The sequence below is a fragment of the Equus przewalskii genome, chromosome 10 (genome assembly GCF_037783145.1).
Source record: "Equus przewalskii isolate Varuska chromosome 10, EquPr2, whole genome shotgun sequence".
Taxonomy (NCBI): Eukaryota; Metazoa; Chordata; class Mammalia; order Perissodactyla; family Equidae; genus Equus; species Equus przewalskii.
In genome coordinates this window covers 32,230,784-32,255,599 of record NC_091840.1, presented here as the reverse complement: position 1 = coordinate 32,255,599, position 24,816 = coordinate 32,230,784, and the positions used below count along the sequence as shown (strand labels likewise).

At 42.0% G+C, this 24,816-nt stretch overlaps 1 protein-coding gene and 1 long non-coding RNA gene across 9 annotated transcripts; both read left to right on the top strand.

Moving 5' to 3' along the window:
• On the top strand, positions 1–7,547 carry LOC103546332 (uncharacterized). 2 transcript variants are annotated; one of them, XR_011523395.1, is made up of 5 exons: positions 1–2,261; positions 3,015–3,112; positions 3,603–3,737; positions 6,795–6,938; positions 7,327–7,547. It is a non-coding gene; the product is annotated as an uncharacterized lncRNA (long non-coding RNA). The 2 variants fall into 2 exon arrangements; XR_011523394.1 differs by lacking the exon at positions 1–2,261 and having other exon boundaries at positions 2,973–3,112.
• A 611-nt stretch (positions 7,548–8,158) lies between these two features.
• On the top strand, positions 8,159–23,795 carry VEZF1 (vascular endothelial zinc finger 1). Of its 7 annotated transcripts, XM_070562250.1 has the most exons (8): positions 8,352–8,509; positions 10,440–10,564; positions 11,110–11,330; positions 13,225–13,919; positions 14,693–14,756; positions 15,838–16,021; positions 17,278–17,427; positions 20,435–23,795. In XM_070562250.1, exons 3-8 carry the CDS (start codon positions 11,325–11,327, stop codon positions 20,860–20,862), a joined length of 1,527 nt encoding a protein of 508 aa, XP_070418351.1. In that variant the 5' UTR covers positions 8,352–8,509; positions 10,440–10,564; positions 11,110–11,324; the 3' UTR covers positions 20,863–23,795. The 7 variants fall into 7 exon arrangements, with proteins under 7 accessions (XP_070418347.1, XP_070418345.1, XP_070418351.1 ...); XM_070562248.1 differs by having other exon boundaries at positions 8,357–8,509; positions 10,440–11,330; XM_070562249.1 differs by lacking the exons at positions 8,352–8,509; positions 10,440–10,564 and adding an exon at positions 8,541–8,910.
• Positions 23,796–24,816: the final 1,021 nt, after the last annotated feature.

Below are 24,816 nucleotides of genomic sequence, written 5' to 3'. Positions count from 1 at the left end.
GGAGGATCAACTAGCTCAAGCAGTTCTTTCAAAGCCAAGAGACTCAGCAAACATTTAACACACATACACACACCCACATCCTACAAGCATCCTCATTCCTTTTGCTACCTTACTTCCACCCTTTCATTATCAACTAAAGACTTCAGCATTCTTGGACCAATTGCATTGTATTTCTGCTTTGCTTTTCTTCAGCATGTTTATATAGTGTCACATATAATGCACGCACTTGCATGTTGCCTTTAAGCTGCTGTCTAGTTGTCTCATGTGTCTGTGTTTTACTTCCCCCAGCTAAATTCATTGAGAGCAAGGACTGTGTTAACTTTTTGACACTTCTTTGAAGGTGCCCAATGTGCTAGTACACACAGCTTAGTAAGTGTTTATGATTAAATAAATACGTTCATGAAATCCTAAGCAAGTGTAACCCATAGCTTTGATCTGATATGTAGTGTGGTCCTCCAGTCAAATGGAGCTTATTCCCACTTGATGTAAGCCAAAAGGCCGAGAAGTAATGGGGCTTATTCCCAAAGTGTTGACTTCAAGGGTTCATGCCCTCGCTTCCTTTTTTTTAATGGAAAATTTTGAGGGGAAGAATGCAAGGACAGAACAAATACCTTATTAATGAAAATAGTAGCTAACTGTTAACTACTTGGATTCACTTTAATCCTCAAATGGTATTAGCCTCATTTTGCAGTTTGAGAAAATAGGCTCAGAGATGTTAAAGTGACAGGCCCAGAATTTGAATGCATGTCTTCTGGTGACAAATTTCTGTTTATTTTACTACCACATGGCTTTTTTTAAGCCAGCCTGCCTTTTCCAGTGGGGAGGTTACTAGGGGGAGGTTAAGTCTTTGACTCAAGTGAACATCACCTGTAGTATCCACCTGATGCCACCAGGGTGTCCCATGGTGCTATCTTTCATCCATCATCTTAGCCAGGTTGCTGGGGGCTGCTTCAAAGAGTTAATCTAGTAATAGTGGCCATGGCCCAGGGCCCAGCAGCAAGAAAGTGGGATGTTTAGTTCCCTGGCTTTCCAGTGTGTAGTGTACAGCCAGCATCGGAGAAGCCCTTGCCCTCTTTTGACCCATACTCGTCAGTCTGGCCCCACAGAAGGAGAGCATATCATAACAGTGGCCAGGGCCTGGCTAGCCACTCTAACTAGGCAGCAGCCTCACAAAGGACAGTGCATAGAAAAGACCCTATGAATGCATAAATGTCTACAAATGTGCATTTATTTTGGTAGCTGAGTACATGCTTAGACAAATTTGTGTTAGTAAAATAGATCCACAACACAAAACCAGATTGAATTGCTTTACCATTCTAGGTAGATGAGTTTTAAAAGCCAGTGTGTAGTGACTTCACACTTTTCCAGTTTACAATAAAAGCCTGCATTTCCACTTAGCCCTGAGTATACAGACTCTTTGGCAACAGTTTTGATAATCAGCAACCCTAGATGACAATCTTTGGTGTCAAAGCTATCACTTATGTGAGAACCAATGAGGTGAAGTCTCATTTTTAGTATTAAAGAGAGCAAATATTCCCTTTAAAAATGTGCTTCCTTCCCAGTGCTCTTTAAGTGCTTTGTACAAATGTCTAACTGGTCTATAATTATTTCAAGTTTTGATTTCACCACTGGAGGAGATCCTTAAAAGTATCCCCAGTGACTGAGACGGTTCCTGGCATTTAATAGGTGATCAAAAAATATTTGTTTCTTGAGATAGCAAAGCCTCCATAATAGTTACGGGATAGTGCTACACGTGAGCCACTGTTCTAAGGAGAAAGTTCACATTAGGGAGGTCTTTGTTTTGTCTTCAAGCTGATTAGAATCCATTGTGAACTGCAAAGTTAGTCCCTGGAGTGTCCTTGCCGGCCTTGCAAAATCTTGACTGTGTCATTCTAGGTTGGAATTGGCACAGCCTGAATTTGAGGCTGGAGCAGAGCTGATTCTCTAGGTATCACCCTTGCAGTATTTCTAGGACCAGGTTTTTACCAGGGCTTTTAGAGCCACCAGGAGAGACTTACTAAATTAAAGTAAACGTTACTGATTGGAGATGTTGGACTTGTGGTGCCCTTTTCCCTCTCCTCTCCCTGTTTTCCTAGGTGAGTTTGCTCCCAAAATTCCTGTGGTTTTTAAGGAGATCACTGGAATAAGCCCCAAACCCACCTCTAGTAGTCAATCTTCCTTTTCAGTTTTCTCAACTCTTCTCTGGTGAGACAGCTAATCAGAGATTATAGTACCAACTTGGACCCTTCCATATCCTTTGCGTAAGTAGTCAGAGTAACTGCCTCAGCTAACTAAACTTGTGTATAGAACATACATGAGGGCTTCCTCAGGCTTCATGAGTTTGGGTAAAGGTACTATGTAGAAGACTGGATGAATTACGGTAGGAATAAAAGTTAGCACTTCCAATGTTAACAAAAAAGTCCTCTTGTCCCTCAGAAGCATCACTGAGAGACTTTTTTTTGTCCCATATTATAAATCTAGTTTTAATAAATTGGTATGAAGATAGTCTTTCATATACGAGGAATAAGTTTATTATGCTTCTCCCATCTAAAGTGAAAACTGCTAAAAGGCAGAAATAATGTATATCCCAACCCCAGAATACCTGTTTCTGGGATTACCTTATACCTGCTACTCAGGAAACGTTTTCACTGGCTTGGTCTGACTACTTGCCATCTGCTCTCTGAGCATTCACTGCTGAATGAAAGGGGAGAGAAAGTGAAAGGAGAGGTGGCGGGGAAGAGGAAGCTGGAAAAATAAGAGGAAACAGCTGGGAGCTGAGGAGGTGGGGGACTTATGTAAGGTCAGTAAAAGAAAAAGCTAGCAGAGGACAGGGTCAGGCCTTGTGGGTAGAGGGCTAATTAACTTCTGTCAAATAGTTGAGTAGAGCCTTGTGTGTTTTGTTAAAGAGGCTAAAGTTACTTGGAAGGAAAAATCTAGATTTTCTGAATCTGACCCATCTTCCCTGTGTGCCATAGTAAATTGTTCATCAAGTCAAAATCTATCCTGCCCTCTAGGAATTCTGGTCTTCTTTCTTCACGTCTAGCAGAGAACTTGCTGCCACTGCTTGGGCAACCAAGAGTGAAATGTGTGAAGTAGTGGTTGTGGATGGCAGGTAAGCTTGATGTTTTATTCACAGCTTAACGAGTAAATGTTGAGTACAGCTGTTGTCCCTGTGTAGAGCTTTAATGACCAGCCTGCCAGGTCCGTGCACCTGCTTTTATGCCTGGACCAGATGACTGACTGTAGAACTTTAGGCAGCTTCTAGTTCAGAGACTTTTCAGGGTTCAAGAAACATCCTTAAAGGAGCTAATTCCCTCTCCTGGAGCCTTAGTCAGATTTTATGCTGTCCTGGCCTTATGTTGCCATCTCTTGGCATTGGTTTCTAGAATCCTTCCTAAAGCTTAGTCTAGCTAGTCTTGTGATGTCACACCAGTGTCTTAGGTTACCACTCCTCACTTCCCTCACCCAGGGAACATACCACACAGGCTCCTCAACACCTCTTTCATTTTTCTTTGTTCCTTTCACTACCAGGAATGGAGGGATCCTCAGCTGAAGATCAGATTGATCCAATGAGGGTTTTTTTTCCCCTTTTTTAAATCTAGGCTAATGCAAGGGAGAAGAAGAAGTACCAACTGAGAAAGAGACAGCCATAAAATCTGCGTGTATTAATATGCTAACTGTTTGGAGACTTCTGAGAAACAGTATCCTTCCTGAACTCTGGACTATCCTCAAATCTGGTATGCAGAAGAAAATGAAGAGATGTTTCTATTGGAGTTTGGGTAAAGGGTATTCAGTTGATATATCTATGTTTTTGCTCTGCTTCTACTCTTCAAGAATGATTGGACAGGCATTGACAAGTAGTAATTTTTTTTTTTTTTTTTTGCAAATGAATAGTGTTTTTCTGGCAATGCAGGTGGGTAGCACAATGCTTTCAGTGTCATTACATCCCTCTTAACCAGTGGAATGTATTTGGGGTGGAGGCCATAGCCACTGAAAAAAGCTTTACCTCTGTACCTCAGAATAACTGTATGTAGGGATTTAATTTGGTTTTGGCTATTAGAATGATGCTGTAACTGAGCTAAGCTTTGTAGTTTGGTTCAGGCCCACCAAGTTTGCTCGACCTCTTAAGTATCAACTTTTTTTCAAGCTCAGCCATTACCCTGGGCTTGGGGCATGTGAGGTCAGGGAGGAACAGGTGTCCAAAGGAGAAATGTTGGTGCCTGAGAGTATGTTTTCCAGTTGTATTGAATTTCTTACGTGGTGTATTTTTGACCTGTCTGAGTTTCTTTCCTTCTTGTGTCCTATGCTATTTTGCTTGCTATTTGTTGGCTGTCCTTTGTCAGCCATTCAGGAGTTATAAAATGGAAGTTAGTGTTTCTACTCAAATGCTTTGTGGATGGAACTGATAGGGTTAGCATTGATTTTTGGCAGCTTCTTTCAAGAAGAGTTAAGGTGATAAATGTGTTTCCATGGCTTTGGACTTGCTTTTGGCATCTTGGGTATGTGACCCTTCTTAGAAACAATAGAGTGTTTAAGAACCCTCAACCACTAGTTGAACTAAATGTCTACTAGGAAAATGGGTAGATTTATTTCCCGTCCCTTTTGTTCTCTGTGATTATGTTCCAGCTGTCAAGGGACTTAAATAGGTATTCAGAAAAAAAAAAAAGTTCTTCGTTGTTTCCCCTTCCTCACCTTACCAGTTAAAACAGAAATAACTAGTGATGACACTTTAGGTGGTAGAATTGAAACACAAACCCAACTTCTGACCACATGGGCCACAGGCAATTGGCTTAAGCCCTTAGTGTGGTTATGGAGCTTGGGGTGGAGTGGAGGGAGGTGGGGAGATTACTTCTGCTTTCCTCCCAAAGAGGCTTGGTTGTTTTTGTGTTTTGGGTTTTGGGTTTTTTGGGGGAGGGCAGGGGTTGGTCCCCTTGTTCTGATAGAGTGTGCTGCTTTTCTCCTTAATTGCACTGAAGCTGGTAATGAAGGATAACATTTCTCTCTGGCCACTGTTTTTTTGGTATTTCTACATAGTGCAGTCCTTGTTTTTACTAGTAGATTTGTTAATTGTTCTAGCTTTTTTGCATGAAGAGTTAATCCATTAATTGCCAGTTTGAAGCTTCTTCTAACTAGATACTCTATTGAGAGTTTTGGATTTGGTTTGCTTTTAGTTTGTTGAGCAGTGTTACTTGGGGACAGGTAACTGACAACAGCAAAGATGCTTTCTGTTCTAGGATTCTAAATCTAATCTTAATCCTTAACGTACTTACAGGATTTTACAATTCTCTCCAAAATAGGAAGGAAATATCCTGTTGCTTTCTAATGTTTGCTAAAAGTTGTCTTTAGAAAAGCTGATCTTGATAGACACCTTCCTTTGTCATGTGTCATTAGCCTTCTGGCCATTTACCTTAGGGCTTGTTGAGGAAGAGAGGGATGGGGCCTGGGGAAAAACCTGTCACTTTGGGAGAAAGTGAGAGGAATAATTAACTGGCTCAGAGCTGATATGCAAGAGTTCCCAAACCCAAAGTTAATCTAGAACCACTCAGTAGCACCAATAAAAATATTTACCTAGCACCTGTTATATTCCAGGAAATGTTCTTAGCATTTTACGGATTTCTTATTTAATCCACAAGTCACCCTGTGAGACAGGTATTTCTTTTGTCTTCATTTTCTAGATAAGGAAACTGAGACTGAGATGAGGATTTAGGCACACTGTATTTTTTGCCGACACCAAACATTTCAGTTATTCATCATATCTGAAGGTAACACCATTGATTCACTTATTGAAAGTTGTTTACAATGATCAAGATGAATTTACTGTCTTTAAACATGCCTGGTCTTTTGGTGGTACCCTAACACGGTCTATGGAAGCTGGCTTGACGAGGGGCTCATTTTGTTTGTGGTCAAGGACATTGTCTGTCCTAAGGGTAGAAATGCCCCTTCTAGGGTTGGAGTCTTTGATCTTCCTGGTTTCATTATATTCCTCAAACTGTTGGAGCTGATTGTTTTTGAGTGCTTGTTCCAAACTTGGTTATTTTCTATAGGGAAAACATCCTAAGGTTTAAAATTTTATCTGAATTTAAAAGGTTGTTAACTTTTCTTTTTAATGGAGGGTTTGGGGAACAACTGGGAATTCTGGTGTCCTGTCATGGATAGAGGTAAAATTAGCCATTTTCCTCCAAAAAAGTGTACTTCTGAATCCCAGCTCTTCAGTAATAAGAACTAGACTGTTTTCACTTGACCTCCACTTCCTGTTAGTGGGGAAAGCCCTCTCCAGAGGTCCTGTGAGAAAGATTGCTGGAGAAGAGTTTCTAGATCCTGGGATAAGAAGCTCAAGAGAGTCTAGCAATATTGTCATTAGAATAAGGGTCTTCATTAAGTAGTAGTTTTCATAATTCTGAAGCTTCATTTTCACATAGTTTGAAAGGCAGCAAAGTAGGAGAGACTGTACAAGGGAGAAGGAAAACTAGGAGAGAAATTACAGAGACCTTGAACTGAATGTGTTAATGCAGGAAAGAAGCAGAGACTTGTATTCATGGAATAAAAATGAAACAATGTGCAATGTCCAAGGTCAGAGCAAAAAGGTTTGAGTTTACTAGTTAATTCCTTAGGTTTACATCTTAGTTCCCTCCTTATCTTGTATGTATATATGAACTTAGGCTTCCACAACCATTTTATTTTTCTTTCCAAAAGAGACTAATGGCCATTTATAGGAGACATAGGGGCCACTGTAGCAGTTTAGCTGAGGAATGTATCAGAAACTATTTATCATTTTCTGTCCCCTCCTGTCATAGGCTATTTCCCTGATGTGTTTACCTGCTTCTGCCACTGATCCAAATTGCAGAACTTCTCATTCGTCCTAAGACCTCCAGACGGCATCCACCAGGGAACTGACTCTAAAAGGAACCAGACCAACATTTTCCAGCCCCTTCACTCTGGTGACTGAGGGAAAGGAGTGAGATGGGGTATACGTGGGTAGTGGATGGAAAGGAAACATAGACTGTCAAATTACTTTACCTCTTCAGTTTCTTTTACTAATAGAATCCTGCAACCACATTATTTTTATTGTGTATGTATGGGAGAAGTTGGAGATGGTGACCTTGATTAGAACGTGGCTCAAGAGGAATAAATGGAGGGGATGAGATAAGAGACAATTGGTTATGAAAGATGTTAAAGTCTTGAAATAATGTGACCATCTGAAGAATTTTTTTAAACCAGAGTTTATAAAAATATCACTGATACAGCCTGCCCCCTCATTTCCTGCCCGAGGAGACTTCTTGGACTGGAGACACTTGTTTAATAATAGCTTGTCTCTGATATTTCCAGTAGCTACCTCTATGTGAGGAAAGGAGAGAAAACGTTCAGGACATCGTCATGCAAAGTTCCAGTAGCAGTGACGCCTACACGGAAGACTTGGAACTGCAGAGGCTGGGGTCACCTCAGTGACATCTGATGCTGTCCAACCAGAAGTTCGATTTTTGTTTTGGGGTGGTGGGGTGAGGAAGCACACTGTATACTGAAGGACTAAAATAATTTCTTGTCTATAATTTTGAAAGCACTTGTTTTAATTTTTTTGGCGGGAGAGGGGGTGTTCGGGTAGAATTGCACGTCATATCTGGAGTTAAGGGGAGGATGGGGAAGCTCAGCCCTTCACCCAAGAATAACCCAGCAATGACATCTCTGCGCGTGGGAAGTGTTTCCCTCAGCACTGGGAGGATCTGAGGCTGCACCCCAGTGGGATTCCCTGCTTGAGTTGGAAGGCTAACTCAGAGCTAGATGCATATCACAGCGAGAGTGCGGAAGGTTTAGCTGGGATGAAGTACCAGAAGGGACAGACACTCCAAGTAGAAGGGGCTTCCCCCAATTTGGAGGTCGGAGCTGTGCTGCGCATAAGGGACTGAAGAGCCAGGTGACCGCCGTGGCCTGTGCCTTCCGTTGACGGTCTGATAGGGACGCGACGCTGCTGGGCACGGTGTCTGAATCACGGGAGACAGCCCGGCCGTGCCCAGCGAGCCAGCGCCAGACCCTGGCGTCCTCCATCTTCTCTCCTGAGCTCCCCCTGCTCCAGCTGCCTGAGCCACGGACCGCAGCACCACACACCCCCGCGGGGGGGGACGCCGCGCCCCATCCCCGCCCCCGGCCCCACCCCAGCCCCCCCGCGGGGGCCCTGACCCCACCGCCGGCAGGCGCTGGCTGAGCTCCGAGGCGGCGAGCCGGCAGCGGGGACGCACACAAGGGGTCCGGGCAGCTGGGGGCGGCGGCGGCCGGGTCGGGGCTCCCCCCCCGCCCGCGCTCGCCGCGGCGGTGGTGCGTCCCGGAGGTTACCGGAAGTGGCCGCGCTCGGCGCTGCCATGTTGAGGAGCCGCCGCTGCCGCTGCCGCCGCCGCCGCCGCCGCCGCTTTGTTGTCGCCTCCTCCGGCTGAGGAGGCTCCCCGAGCGGGGGGAGTGGGGAGGAGGGGGGTCGGCCGCCGCAGCCATGGAGGCCAACTGGACCGCGTTCCTGTTCCAGGTACTGGGGGCCCCCCCGGGGGGGCACGGGGGGGACAGGGGGGCCGGGCCCCGGGCTGGCGGGCGGGCGGCGCTCCTCCTCCCCTCCCTCCCGGCTCCGCTCTCCGGCCCGGCCTTAATCCCCCTTTGTTTTTCCGCCCGCCCGCCCCGGCGGAGCGGGGCTGCTGAGGTGAAAGGAGGCGGCCTCACGGGGTGCGGGGGAGAAAGCAGGCCTCGGGGTGAACCCCGGGCCCCCCCTAGCTCGCACACGCACACGCACACACCCTTCCCTCCCGCCCTGAAGGGGAAGGGAGGAGGCCGGTCGCTGTCACCACCCGCGGCCCAGAGAAAGGAGGGCGCCGGGCCGCTGGATAGCGCGGGCCGCTCGGCCACGGCGTGCCGGGCTCGGGCCCGCACCGTGGGGTGAGGGGGTCCCCGGGTTCCCCTCTGAGTCCCCCCCACTTCATCCGTCTTTCGCTCGCTCTCCCTCCTTTTCACCTCCCTCTCCTGTTTTTGTGCGTGTGTGTTGACTTTCTGACCCCCCCCCCCCCCCGCGAATAGCGGGTATCCCTGGGTTCCCCGCCACTCCCCCTTCCCGCCGTCCCCTCTCGTGTTTACCCAGTTGGGGGGTGTTGTGTGTATCCTCTCCCCAAACTTTTTCACTGGATTTGCATTTTGTCTTTCCCAAGCCTCTGCCGAGCCTTGGCAGCTGACACCCTGTCCCTCTGTCCAGCTCTCCCGCCGTCCCATTCAGCCCGGGGAATCCCCCAGCCGGGCCGGGCCGGGGCGGGGGGAGCGGCGGGGGCCGGGACTCCAGGAGGCCCGACCTTCTCCCGAGCGCTTTTCTCTCTCGTGCCACCTCGAACGTTTCCTCCAGCCAAGTGGGGGAGACGGAAAGTGGAGAGAGCAAACAAAGTCCGCTTACAAAGCCCCCAGATGAGTCATTCGTTGGGGTGTTGGTCTTCACTTTTTGCAAGAAACCTGAAAGTGACTGCAGTCGATACATTGGCAGTCCTCTTGCCCGCCCACTTTAGGTGGGGGACCCCCTATTTGGAGACCTAGGCTGGAACTTATTTTTTTCCTGCTTCGTTTCTATTTGCAAACGAAGCACTTAGCGGGCGGTAGTGATGAGCTCACGGGGAAACTTCTGAACCCGAGGAGGTTAGGAATCTCGTCGCTTTCAGTGCCTTCTTCCCGCCTCTCCGAGTTATTTTCCTTCTTGGAATAACTTCGTGAAATCCCAAACGCATAGCTTGGGTGCTTGAGATCTGTTGGAACTAACCAGAACGGGATGCAGAATTTTCAAAAAATCCTCCCAGCCACTGGACCCATCCCACGGGAGTTAATATAGGGGATTGGATAACTCACACGTTACCTATTGTGTAGAGCTGGTTTATTGTTTTAAGACTATATTCTTTCAAATGTGAGTAGTTTGATTTCTACGTAGTTGTTGAAATATATTCAGGCTTCTTAAAATTGAACATACTCAGAACTGTAGAGCTCAGGAACTTCCCCCTTTTCTCATTCTGATCTGATATTGTTTTATCGTGCTTTGTTGAGCTTGATAATGTGATGTCACCTTAAAAATGCATTGAAAAAGAAGTGATATATAACTAGCCGGCATCCAGGTTGGTGTAAAGGTGGCAAATGCCTTCTCTGGGAAAATCTTTCAAATGGTCCTTTTAAAATATGGGATTAATGGAACACTGAAGTGATTTTTACATGATGAATGATTTAAACTTACCATGTTAAATTTGCTATCTATAAACTTAACGGACGTTGAAAAAAACGAGAATTCTTTATGCAAAAGGAAAACCCACAACTAATTTTTGGAAAGATAGTTGAAAAATCTTTTGGAATACTATTTATTATTCTTTTCCTGGATAAATCAAATGCCAAGCATTTATTGATCAACTTTTTAATTAGATTTTATATTATTTAATTTTTTTCAGCTATTAAAATCTTTTTTCCACCTGATGGAGAAGTGTGAAAGCTAATATTTGATCCTGGGCTTGGCAATGTGTGCAGTGAAAATTGTTGGAAAACTTATAATTTAGAGCCGAGAACAGTTGAATGGGTAAAGAGAATGTTTCAGTCTTTTCTATGGAAAGGTATGAATAGACTTACTCAGTTCTAGTTTTAAGTAATTTTTACTGGGGAAATGGAGAGTTAAACTCTCTTGTTTGTTTCCTGGAGCATCCTATTGAATTTACATTTTAAAACAGTTTAATACCTGCTTGCTTTCCAGATAAGCTGGTGGAAAGTGAAAGCCATACCTGTTAAAATGTTTGATGGATGATTCTTCTAACAGGACATTCAAGATATGACTCACTGATGCTAATTTGTTTCAGTACAAAATCTTTTACCCTGTGGCGCTGGAAGATTTCATGGTGCCATATTCTACCACCGTGGGTGATGAAATAACATTTTTGTTTCATTTTTTGCCAGCTCCAGCAAAAGGAAAGCTTGGGCAGGGTTAGTTGAATCAGACGGGAGATAAAATTAAAACTTTGATTTGATGATGCTAGTCAAATAAAAGTTTACCCAGAAGTTATATATATTTTTTTAAACACTTAACCAAAGGCAGGCCATGGTTGTTATTTTACTCTGTCTCTCCCCTAGAGAACAAGTTGGGGAAAGCCAGTTCCCCTCTTAGAAGGCTTCATGTAGAAGTGTGGGGATCCTAGGAATCCTCAGAGAGTGATTCCCGTAGTGGTCGAGGCATTCTACAGCCTTTCACCCAAGAAGCAGGGACCTGGTGTGACCCTCCTGTGAGAGTGAGCTTCAGCAATGCTGTAAAAATACTTTATGTTGCCACAGACATCTGAATTGGTAAAATGGCAGTAAGTGCTTTTAGTACTCCATCGAACTAATGGTTGTTTGGAATTGAAAAAATGCCTCTAAACACTAGAAGTCTGAACTTTGTCCAGAAGATTTGCATTCCCTATTATCTGATCTGTTAGCCTTTGAAATTGTATATCTTGAGCTATCTTCAGCTATTAACCGTTTGTATACTGTATGGAAACTTGGGTATCCTACAACCAGGTTGGAAAGGGGGTAAGATTAGAGTCTAAATTCTATAAAGTTTCTGCGAATGCCACCTATGTAGACACTGACATTTACAGGAGCTCCATAAATTAAATTAAAAAGTGGACTGTAATTCAGTATGTTCACTAAGTCCAGAAAGATACTCAGAAGTAATCATACAATTTCTGTGAGTACTTCCAGGATTCAAAGGAAGATTCAGTCAACATGATTACGTTGAAACTAGTAACTCTGAATACCACGCTTGCTAATGATTTGGGGGAGACTGGTTCTGGTTCCAGGCTTAGCTGTTGTGCTGCCATCAAGTAAACATGCAGCAATGCGTGGTAGATGTTCTCATCCATCAGAGGAGGAGCTCTGTGTGACTGTGTGTGTCTGTCTCCTTGGTTTTGTCTCCTTAATCAAGTTAACTATAAGACTTGATTATAGAGTGAGAAGGGTAAATAAGTGTCTAGAGTGTCTAAGATGATGGGATGGGCCCCTCTTAGGACGTTGTGTATTTAAAATGTTTGGAACTTTTACCTCCGAGTGCGTGTATCCTTTTAGGATTACAGAACTCAAGCATAGGGGCTTGGGCTCGCTGTCAAGAGTTTCAGAAATAATGTTGGTAAAGTACAACATATTAGGAAGAACTATTTCAGGAATTTTTCCCATCGTTTCCTAAATGTTTATTGGTTGGAGGTATGGAGTATTTTGAAAGAATCAAAACCAAGAGTAACTACTCATAAATACCGAGAACCTGATCCACGATGAAAGTTTGGTTTCAGTGCAGCTAAAGAAAATTTCCAGACAGTGTCCAGCCCCTGGTTTTGGAGTGGAGAAGCACGTTATAACAGCAAATGTCTAATGCTTTAATGAAAACCTACAACTGCTGGAAGAAGATGAAAATGAAAGGAATTTTAATTATTTATAGTTTGTTTTTTCTTATTGGTCTGTCTTTGAGAGTTTAGGGTTCGAGCAACTAGTATTGCTGAAGGATGCAGACTTCTAGTATAAGATTAAACAAACTGAGAAACAACTGACAGGTGTTTTGCTGTGGGCTACCTTCACAGATGCTGTCCAGGTTGATTAATAGCAGCTTTCATTCCAACCAAATCTTTTAGTAGAGTTAAGTGAAAATTTTAAAAGTAAACTTAACAAATAGCATATGTATGCAGAGAACTAGATTCCTTTTGTCACTTAGCAACAGTCACTAAGAGTTTTGTGATGGAAAGGGAGAGACATAGTGCCTTTCTTTTCCTAGATAAGATAGACAAATAGATGATTACATGCATATATGTGTATGTGTATGAGTGTGTGGTTTGTGTGTTGCTGCAGTAAGGTACTGTTAAATACTTGTCAGGAGTGTAATTCTTTTGACAAGTTATTTAAACTTGGTTTCTGTGCTGGCAGACTAACGCAAACTGATTTCATTAGCTGATATGTCCCTTATGAACCAGGGTGGTGTGTAGTTTAGTCAGCTGTTTGAAAGCAAGATCACTGTCAGCAACTTAGTTGCAAAAGTTTTGTGTCTGCACAAACGCTTTGTATTGGGAGCTCTGAGAGTAACTAGGTGTTTGCTGGATCTCTGCTGCAGAGAGTAGCTTACAGGCTCTTTGATTGTTTCTTCTGGTCTCTATTGTCTGGAGCATGTTGAATTTTGAAGGTCATTGTGAGAGGCTGAGTTTCTGAAGTATAAATGTTTGGTTTTAGGCCCATGAAGCCTCCCATCACCAACAGCAGGCACCCACCAACAGCTTGCTGCCCCTCCTGAGCTCTGCTGTGGAGCCCCCTGATCAGAAACCATTGCTTCCAATACCAATAACTCAGAAACCTCAGGCTGCACCAGAAACATTAAAGGATGCCATTGGGATTAAAAAAGAAAAACCCAAAACTTCGTTTGTGTGCACTTACTGCAGTAAAGCTTTCAGGGACAGCTATCACCTGAGGCGCCACGAGTCCTGCCACACAGGGATCAAGTTGGTGTCCCGGCCAAAGAAAACCCCCACCACGGTGGTTCCCCTTATCTCCACCATCGCTGGGGACAGCAGCCGAACTTCGTTGGTCTCAACCATTGCAGGCATCTTGTCAACAGTCACTACATCCTCCTCTGGCACCAACCCCAGTAGCAGTGCCAGCACCACAGCTATGCCCGTGACCCAGTCTGTCAAGAAACCCAGTAAGCCTGTCAAGAAGAATCATGCTTGTGAGATGTGTGGGAAGGCCTTCCGAGATGTGTACCACCTCAATCGGCACAAGCTCTCCCATTCCGACGAAAAGCCCTTTGAGTGTCCTATTTGTAATCAGCGCTTCAAGAGGAAGGACCGGATGACTTACCATGTGAGGTCTCATGAAGGAGGCATCACCAAACCGTATACTTGCAGTGTTTGTGGGAAAGGCTTCTCGAGGTACTGCATTTTGCTTTGCTTTTTTTCACTATGGTATCAGTGAACTTCAGTTTTGTCTCTGTATGATCTAGAAGGTTTATGTGAGAATAGTTGTGGGCAGGCCTGTGTTATTAGAGGAGATTGGCAATAAAGTATTACACCTCCAGGTCTAATTTCAGTTTGGTGTGGTTGACAAGTGGTGACTTAGTGATTAACTTCTTATTTCATTTAAGAAGTGCCTGGGTGGACTCGGGTCTTCATTTGGCACATCAATACTTCTTATCATTGCAAAACCACCAGTTTCCAGTCCAGTTAGGTGACTAGACATGAGGTTCACTGTTTGCTCAAATCAAAGAAACGTATTTCCTAGAAGTTGAGATGACCTTGAATACTCTTAAAACTTTTAGAAGAACGTTTTTCCATTTTCTTCTGGTGACTAACATTTCACTAATTTTCATTTTTAAAGGCTTTTAAAGTTAATATTGTAGTAGCTGTTTCTGGCAAGTGTTAGAACTAAAACTTTGGGTATTTTGTGATTGTAAAGAATCAAGATCTCATATGATTTGATGTTGATTAGGAGAGAAAATTAACAGGTAAAGGACTAAGACTTTTGTTTATGGTAAGAGAGGTAAGAAGGCTTGCACGGCGTGGGGGGTGGCGGGGAATTGCTGATTCTGGTAGCTTTCTTTAAAATGCCCCCCACCCAAATCTGCCAAGCATGTAAACATCACAGTAAGTAGCATTTCTCTATGTGTGTTCCATTACATACTCTGTTGAAACTCTCTCTTTCACAGGCCTGACCACTTAAGCTGTCACGTAAAACATGTCCATTCAACAGAAAGACCCTTCAAATGCCAAGTAAGAGTTAAAATGACTTATCCTTAGTGTAGCACTTAATGCACATTATCCAGAAGGTCTGAGCCAATCAAATCTCACTGTTCTTGAATAGTCTTAAAATCACTGACTTGAGTAAATGCGGTCCATTTGAATTCTAGTTTTATAAAATATAAATGACAGCTTCTGTTTCTGTGAGGCAAGATCATTTAAAGATGTAAATGTGTTGTTTTTGTTAAGCTACATTTCCCTTTCCTTGAGCAACAGTATTTATTGTTACAAGAAATAAAATTTATAGTCTTGCAAAGGTCATTGTGTATTTGAAGTGAATAAAGTGCTTTAAATTAGTTTCTAGGTTGATGATTGAGGTTGTTTTAACTGTAATAGAAGAAAATATGAATTTTCTCCCAAATGTTATCACTTAGTGGATTTTTGTCTGCTATTGCCAAATTGGAGCATTTTCTAGTTGTTTGAAAATCTGTTCATGTTAATGATTTTATTCGACGTAAGATGTGACAAAGAATCTTGCTAAATCAAATGAATGTTTTAAGCATCAATAATTCTGGTTTGTTGCTGGAAGTCTTTTTGTGCTCCTTTCAGTTAAATTTGTTATTGACTGATTTTATTAAGTAAATGATATGAGTTCTAAGAAAAATCCAATTGGAGGAAGGAAGCTAGTGTCATTGAGTGAGTGTCTGCTATGTGTGAGGCCTCGGGCCATGCCCTTAGTCCACCAGTAATTTTGTGAGGTAGGTATTATTCTCCTTTTCCAGATGAAGAAACAAATTCAGATAGGTTAACTAGCTTGCTCGATGTTACACTGTTTAGTGACTCGGGGAGCTGGATTTCAATCTAGGTTTAACTGACTATAAAGCTCACATCTTGACACTACTCTGTGTTGATATTTCTTTCTTCCCCCAAAATGTAAGGGTCTAAAATTCACCAAGTGTTTTATGATGATTATGATTCTAGGTAACACATGCAATTAAAATTCAGCTCAGTCTGCTTGCTGACATGGGTAGGGTAAGGCCTAGAATATAACGTACTTTAAAATGGGTAGAACAGGATAGTCTATATTTAAAAAAAGTTTTCCTCCCTCATGCAGACGTGCACTGCTGCCTTTGCCACCAAAGACAGACTGCGGACACACATGGTGCGCCACGAAGGCAAGGTATCATGTAACATCTGTGGGAAGCTCCTGAGCGCAGCATACATCACCAGCCACTTAAAGACACATGGGCAGAGCCAAAGTATCAACTGTAATACATGTAAACAAGGCATCAGTAAAAGTAGGTGACCCTTCAAATTGTATTTCTTTTGCATTTCAGATTGATGAAAATCTAGATTTTTTTATAATATATCGAAGATATTTTCACTATGCTCTCAGGACTATATTTAGTGTTATCTTACATGTTTCCCCCTAATACTGAAGTTTGCAAACACACATCAATGGAGAGTGTGCATTAGTGTTAGAAGTATCCTTCACATGCATGTATAGAAACAGCACTGATAAGCTCTCCATTAATTTTGCTTTCAATCCTGTGCTTGTCTACCCATAACACCCGTGTTAGAAGAGCAGAATTTCCCCATAGCTGTTTTTCAGTGTGTCCCTTCTTCTATGGGGTTTGAATAAAAAGCTCTGGTGTGTTAGACTTGTGGCAGCAGAAGCCGTGCTAGGAAGTTACATCTTATCCCAGGCAATTTTAATTGTTTTTATTTAATGTTAGGAAGATTCTCAAGCATCAGTGTCTCCTGATTGTATTAATAACATGTCCTTAATGATCTTAAAGATGAAAGCAGTGTTAATAAGTTGGCTTTTCAAATCCAAATCTGTAGGGAAATGGGATATCATATCCATTTGAAGATTTAAATGCTTTGTTTACCTTAAATTTAGAGTTGAAGATGGAATGTTCCAGGGACTTTGGATAAAATTCAATACTTGCGTTTAGCCAGGCTTTTTCTTTAAGATCGCCCTAACCACCAGAAGAAAGTGTTTTCCTAATTCTGTATTCTGTTATGTGTGTACTTTATGCAGCAAAAACATCAAATTCTCAAAATAGGTGGCCAAAAGTGAATGGGAAAGAACGCTTAATGTGTTTTAATCTCATCCATTTTTGCTTCTTTGTAAGTACGTGGGGTTTATTATCTAGCATGTCATATTTTGTCAACTTTACAAGAATTCACTTTTAGAGTACATCGTTGTGGTCAAGTAACCAAGTATGTTAGATATTTTGATGAGCATTAATTAGTCCATGCTAATAATACCTAAGTTCCATTCTAAAAGACACCTGCTTTTTGATATAGCAAAGAACTTTTTTCTTTTATCTTGGTTTTCCCAATTTATACTTTTTCTACACTCTTTTATTAATTTACCTATTTTGACCAATATAGACACAAGCAGCAAAAAGGATGCACTATAGTAAAAACTATCAAGTCAGATGATAAAGATCATAGAGGCATGTGGAGTCAGAGTATCTAAAGATTTTGAAAAAATGGCCGCAGTTTTTCAAGGTAAATACAGTGTTTCTGGTTTTCTTTGGAATAGCATGCATGAGTGAAGAGACCAGCAACCAGAAGCAACAGCAGCAGCAGCAGCAGCAGCAGCAGCAGCAACAACAACATGTGACGAGCTGGCCAGGGAAGCAGGTAGAGACACTGAGACTGTGGGAAGAAGCTGTCAAAGCAAGAAAGAAAGGTAAGATGAAGTGCTCAAATGGCAGAGATGTATGCCAAGTGTAGTATGCCAAGTGATCGAAGTAAAGAAGCCACAGATTAGGGAATCTAGCTTTATGGAAACATGGATATACTATATGCTGAGAAGTATCTGGTAAAGTTAAGTTATTGGCAACAAAGCTTCCAGGCTTCCAGATAAATTGTTTTACTAGGAAATAAAAATTCCTAGTACTTCTTGTCATGTTCTTTCTTTTGATTGACTTTTTGTTACAAATTTGGAGCCAAATTTTGTCCTCTGCTATGTCTGCTCAGAGTTCCATTTTTATGTCAACCTCCATGCATTATGTGCTTCTTATTTTTCTTTCTAAAATATTCCCACTTTTAGAGGTAGATGAAATATCCTTCTGTGTACATAAGTTTATTTTCTTACAACTGTGCTGTTTGCTGTTTAGTGTTCTTTCTGCATTGTATTATTTATTATGTGTGTCAGACTCTATAATGCTGATGTCTTTTCTCTTAGTCTCACCCTTAATCTCGTTCTCTCTGTCCCTGGGGCTGGCATTAGCTTAACAGTTGTTAGGGACTTTACTGTAATTGTTACTAAAATTGAGAATGGTTTGCTTTTCTCTCATATGTATCTTATAAAGAATCAGTTGGAGTATCAGTTTTCAACACCCCTTTTTAACTTACTAACTGTAGCTTTGGCTTCTGTACTATTTTGCAGCCATTTCAAATAAATCATTCTGTCAGTGTATCACCAGCCACAGGACAGATTCCTAAATTCCTTCTTTCCTCCACCACCCCTGCCATGTCTTACTGTTTTATTTTAAATTCATAAGGAATCCTCTGCGTGTTGGCTCCTCAGTAATTCCTTTGCTGTATAGTTTCTTCCATCCCTTGCTTTCATATAGTGTGGCTGTTCCCTTCCTCAGACCCTTCTAAACATCCTGTACTTGGATAAAGATAAAAGGAATAGCATCCCTTTACATACATCTACTGGCATTGGAGGAAAAGAATGCAGCAGTCCAGATAGGCTTTCCAGCATTCCTCAGGTGCTGCTTGTTCCTATCTTCCAAATGAAGATTTGTCATTATTTTGATAAAATGCTTTGTGGTAGGAGAAGGGGTGGAGAATCGGAGGGGGAAGAAGAAAAATGTATATATGTGTATATGCTATGATAATTGCATAGTGGGTTGAAAGCATAGTATGTAGAGAAGGAGTGAGAGTAAAAGTGTGGAAGTTATGGGAAAAAGGACACTTTAGATTCAAAAGAAGATGTGGGAGGAGAGGTAGGGAGGTGGTGCATGTGAGAGTAAAAACTCCTTTATTGAAAATGGGAGAAGAATATCCTTAGCAATGCTACCATCACCTCAAAAGTGAGTGGGTTTTTTCTCTCTTTCTGCACTTTTCTATTTGGTATTATATTCAGTTTGCTTGCACAATAAGATTCAGTTGTTTAGCTCTTCTGACCTCCATGAAACAAAATGCTATTGTATTCCCATTTGTAGCATGAATCTCTCTGGAAACGACCACTGATGTTAGAAACTTCTGTGTTCATGTTAGTAAATGTCACATTTTGGGGAAGAGGAGACTCCTGACCTGAAAACCTAAACTTGAATCAACAATGTCCCTTTTAAATATCAGACCTATATAAGGTAATATAAGTTCCCAAACCTGGATGACAATCAGATCATCATCTCAGGAGCTTTTTAAACATACACATCTCCCAGTTCCATCTAAGTCTCAGTATTGAATTTGCTGGAAAGCCATTTTTTAAAAAGCTCCCTACATAAATGATTTTGATCATCAGCCAGATTTGGGAACCCCTGATGTGGATTATGGAGTATGCCAAAGTTACAGCATATTGATCAAGGAAGAGCTGCTTATTGCCTCCAGGGTCTACCTGAGGTGATTTGACCCATGTGTGGGAATGCATGCAGACCTCCATCTTTAGTCTCAAGTGCATTTCTCCACTTTGACAGTCAAGTCATGGCCAGCCCACCCATCTTTCTTCTTACTGATGTTTTCTGACACATCAGCAGGTGGTACTGAGTTTTGTTGAGGGGCGGGGTGGGGGTGTCACCTCTGAGGGAAATTTTCTTTAAGAGTTTCCCAGGCTTTGCTGGATAATAAGGACCAGGATCCCCTAACTCACTGAAGGCTCTCCTTGCCTGCATAGTCGTCTGTGGTGTGGATGGTGCTATGTGTAAGATGTGCAGTTGAATGACACTAGGCATAAAGTCAGTGATTATGTCAACATCAGAAAGAGAAGAAATAAGAGTGGGGAGGAGAACATGAACCTACTGAGGGATAGCTTTTTCTTTTTTAATATGGTAAAGAAACATAACCAGGAACAACCGGAGTATTTAACTAAAATGATTTTCCTAAGACTGAAATAAACAGGTGATGTTAAAATAGTGTATCAGTCCCTACTTATGGATTTTTAAAACCTTAACAGAATGTGGCTTCATGTCTGAGAAGGCTGTGGAGCACATAGCATTGAGGATATACACCTCTTCTGCTAGTTACAGTTATGAGAAGGTTTTTCTGATTATTTGTTATTGTGTAACCATCGGCCCAGCTCTTTGTAAACAAGCTCTTTTCGCCTGGCCTGCCAGTGGTTGGCTCCTCCACGAAAGTCTTTAGAACTCAGAGGAACTGCATGAAGTGGTAGTGAGAATACTTAGCCCTACTTGATATCTCTGCCCCTCAGAGTGCCTTGCAGAAATTAACTGATCTTCTCAGCATCACTGTGAGGTAGGTAAGTAAATCTAAAGTTGAAACCAGAAGCTCCAAGGCTAAAGAAGATGCCTAAGTCTTTGTGGGAGGGATAGCATCAAATTCACCTACTGGGATCCTGGCCCCTGGTCTTGTGCTCAGAAGGTTCCTCCCTTCCTGTTGACCACTTGATGAAAACTGTAATTTAATTTATTAATGTTTGTCCTTTTTAATTAAAAGAAGTTGATTCAGAAACTGAATTTTGTTCACTGTTTTGAGATTCTAAAGGCCCTTTTATCTTCTTATTTTAGAAGCTGCTAACCTGTGCCAAACCTCCACGGCTGCTACGACACCTGTGACTCTCACTACTCCATTCAATATAACGTCCTCTGTGTCGTCTGGGACTATGTCAAACCCAGTCACAGTGGCAGCTGCAATGAGCATGAGAAGTCCAGTAAATGTTTCAAGTGCGGTTAACATAACCAGCCCAATGAACATAGGGCACCCTGTAACTATAACCAGTCCATTATCCATGACCTCCCCTTTAACACTCACTACCCCAGTCAACCTCCCCACCCCCGTCACTGCTCCAGTGAATATAGCACACCCTGTCACGATCACGTCTCCAATGAACCTGCCCACACCTATGACGTTAGCTGCCCCTCTCAATATAGCAATGAGGCCTGTAGAGAGCATGCCTTTCTTACCCCAAGCTTTGCCTACATCACCGCCTTGGTAAACAGTATTATAAAATCAAAATATGGGTTAAAGTAAATATTTACCAGCAACTTACTTTTAGTTTATTAAAGCAAAAAGTAAACCATGAAATTGGGAGATTTTATTACATTAGTTAATAATAGTGTAGTAGCATTTTTCTCCGATTTGGCTGGGATTGTTCACAGTAGGGTGTGTGTAACTTATCACTGGACCACTTTAGTTTAATCAGAAATTCCTTTCAGCTGACAGCATTGCTTAAACAGGATAGTAGCTGGCAAGATGAAATGCCAGAATTGAACCAGTCATAAAAAAGCAAAACCCATTTCAAAGTAAAAAAACAGCATTACTGTCTCTAATCCCAAGAAATTATTTTATTCTAAACACTAGCAGAACTCTTCTCCCTATACCAGGTGGATGGCTGATTTTAACCTGAAGTTCTAAATCCACGAATTGAGAGCTAGTGTAGAATTGTCTGTGTTTATTGTTTTTATGAGTAAATACATGCATTGTCATAATAAAATGCATTTCAGAGAATATGCATTTTACCTTTGGGAATATGTTAATTTCAGGCAGCATTCCCTATGGGAAAGGTGATACCAGCTCTGATATGCAAAGCATATGATAATTTATCATTCTAACTTCAACATATAATAGGGATTGTGACCTGATATTTGGAGATGTAAATATTGCTCAGCATATTAATCCTGATGGAATATAGCATTGTAGTTGACTTTTTTAAAAAAATTAAAAAAAAAAAATCCCAACCAAAATATACAAATTGTGTTTTGGTAAGGAAAGGCCGCAACTGACAGAGGAGAAGTCAAGCTTGCGGACAGGCAGACTCCTAACAAACGGAGGCCAATGGGACTCCTATTCAGGAGCCAAGGAGTACTTTGGAACAGTTAAAATATGTTGCTTTAAATTGGAAGACGCTGGAGGCACTGGGATGTGATATGCCCCTCTCTCTCCCAATCAGAGCCTGTTGATGTTACAACAGGGAAAGATGTGTTAGTCGCTCACTAGAGTTTATGTCTTATATTAAATTGTATACAGTTTTTATTCTAACCACTAACTAGGTAGTGTGCCCCTTCAGAACAAGCAGAGTGTCTCTTTTTTTTAATTTCTCCTTCCGTTTCTTAATCAAGTATTGTGCAGATTTGTTCAACTTTGTAAATATGGACATCACTTTTTTTCTTTTCTTTGAGAAAACACTTGTATCAGCTTTGTGGTGTTTTCAGGGAGACAGCTGTCTGCACTCCCTGTAGAAACCCAACAGTGCACGTTAAGACATGTGCTTTTTATTTCTTAGCAGGATGTACATAAAGTAGAAACCAAAAGCTAGGGAAACAGATACTCTTTACACCATCATGCCACACATTAATGTTTTTAAAGCATTGTGTTTTTTTAAAAAGTTACTAAAACCAAGACTCTGTGATTTTTTTTTTAAGTTGGAATATGTTTTTGGTTTTTTTCCTATTTTAATCTTGCAGTTAAGAGAGATGGAAATTAGTTGTGTTAATCTTGCAGAATGTTTGCAGGACTGACTATCAAACTGGATGACTTCCATTTATACCCCACTGTGTCAGTTCAAGCATCAAAATACCTTGCATCTGAGGCAGACTTCCTACATCAGGGACAGGTATCTGTGTGTCATTATACAAAACAGTTCTAGGGGGTTGAACTACATAGTAAAAAATAAAATAAATAGTACTTAGTGTAAAATAATTTTATAAATGATCTTTTGTACTTTAGGACATTAAATTGTACAACTTTTGTATATATAAAAGCTTAGGAACTTTCTGTTTAGCAGGAAGGCAACACATTCCTACACTTTTAATGTATATGTTTGTTATAATGTCCATGTAAACATGCCCTATGTTTGTGCCTTTTAATTAGTTTGTCTCAATAAACAAAATGTAGAGAAAAATATGTAGCTATGACTTTGTTACAACTGTTCCTATCCACAGTACAAAGATGGTTTGTTTTTTAATATGTAGAGCATTATGTGTGGACTACTGGAAGGACTCATGTAGGGAAGGCCCATGCATGGCCCTGCTGAGGCCTGGACTGGGCAGGTAGTGGCCACATTTGGAGGAAGCCCACATTTCCTGGCATGCAGCCCCAGGACCCGGTTCTGGCTCTGCCTGCTGGGACTTGTCATCTCTCTCTGGCTGGGCTGGCAATTGTGATTCCCCATGATTCAGACAGCCCAGGCTTCCTCCACAGTGGCCTAAAGAGCAGTCCTCAGTGGGGGCAGGTGTGGACCCTACCCCCAGGCTAGAGTGTGGTCATCAGAACCCTGAAAGTATTAGTTCTTAAAGAAAAAAGATATATACTAGAAATGATTGTTTTATCAATTCATTGTATAATAAACAGGAGTGAGACTTCATTGTATGACTTCAGTTAAAATGCTATTTTGTATGCATTCTTTATTCACTTAAGAAGCTTGTCTGCAATAATAAAGCCACGTCGTGTCTTCTTTGGGAGGGAGAGAGTTGGCAGGATGGGGGTGGCAGCGGGCCACTGAGAGGGGGGCTGAATAGGTTGCGTGGTGAAATTCTCCTGTCTTGGAACTGGAATTGAGTCTTGATGCTGATGAACTGATTCAACCAAGTGCTGAAGGCACGACGGCCACCGCTCTACGAAAAAGCAGTTTGTTTTTCCCTTCTGGTTGTAACCTGGTTGAGAGCTTCCTTTTTATCAGATTGGCAGCTAAACAGTTGTATTAGATAATCCTCAAATCTGACATCCAGCCTGTTATGCTCTAGGGCTCGCTGCTTGGCCTGCATTTGCCTTTTACTGTGTATCCATTTCCCTCCTAAGGTGTGCTCCTAAATGAAGGTTTCTATGTAAGCAGATGATGATTTTTCCTGTCAATACCAGCACTGTATTACTAACATGCAAAATACTGCAGATTTATTTTAACAAATTAAAGTTAACCGGTCACAAATGTTATGATGGATTGCTTAATACCTCAGAAGCTTCACCAATTCACTATGATGATAGAGAAATTTTTGAAGCACTGCTTCTCTAGGTGTACACATCTCAGGATTGGGCTGGAGAGAGAGAGAGGAACTAATGTCAGGCTGGTTGGGGTTGAGATACCACAGAGAGGGGAGGGTTCAAATGGACCAGACTGACTGTAGGAGGGGAAGTACTCCTGCCAACCAGCTTGAGTAAAGCCCAGGAAGCCAGGCCTTGGGGCAGTGGCCATAGGCTCCTGACCTACCCAACAGAGAAGATGGGTTTAGAACATTTCCTCTTATGCTCTAGGACCCAGTTTCTTTATTTGAAAAGGGTTTTAGGCTGGGTGCTCCAGCCATTTGCGTTCAGTTAGATTCATCGGATGTCTACTGAGTATCAATAATGTGCCAGGCACTGTTAGGCACTGTAGGGCATATAGAGGCAATTAAGACATGGCTGCTGCCTTCACAGATGCTGTTAAGAGAGAGATGACAAGTACCCAAGTGACAGTATCACTAGACAGCAAATAAAGATGAATCTGACAATTTAATGAAAAAGTTTTGGATACCTACATCTGTTTTATATAGAATAGAGGCTTTCCAAACTTCCTCTGATAATTGCTTTAGTCTCCTTATTGACTCAGTGAAACCAGCTGGAGGAAAAGTGTTCCTTGTGTTGCTTTTGTCTGGGAACTGAAAGTGTTATTTCACTGAGTTCCTGGTTAATCTTTCCAGTCCTGGCTGATCAGGTGTCTCTGCTCTTCTCAAGCAGCCCTGCAGTTTGGTCTACCCTGGAAAGACTTGGGTTCCGGATGTATAGGGGATACTGGAGGTTTTCTCTGTAGTATCCGCAAAGATCATTGGACTGAAAGTCCAATGTGTTCATAGGATGATAATCACTTTCCCCTCCCTGCCTAATAAATCTGGCCCTCAGTCCAGCACCTTTTCCATTTCCTCCTCAAAGAGTCTTGGCTTGAAAGAATTCCGTTTGTCCCCGTTTGGGCCTATAAATC

Bases quoted from the DNA above. Each gene is read 5' to 3' on its own strand.
- VEZF1 (XM_070562244.1), top strand. From the start codon at position 8,477: ATGGAGGCCAACTGGACCGCGTTCCTGTTCCAG. The intron at 8,510-13,224 runs GTACTGGGGGCC...GTTTGGTTTTAG, and splicing joins GGACCGCGTTCCTGTTCCAG to GCCCATGAAGCCTCCCATCA. The intron at 14,757-15,819 runs GTAAGAGTTAAA...ATTTAAAAAAAG, and splicing joins AAAGACCCTTCAAATGCCAA to TTTTCCTCCCTCATGCAGAC.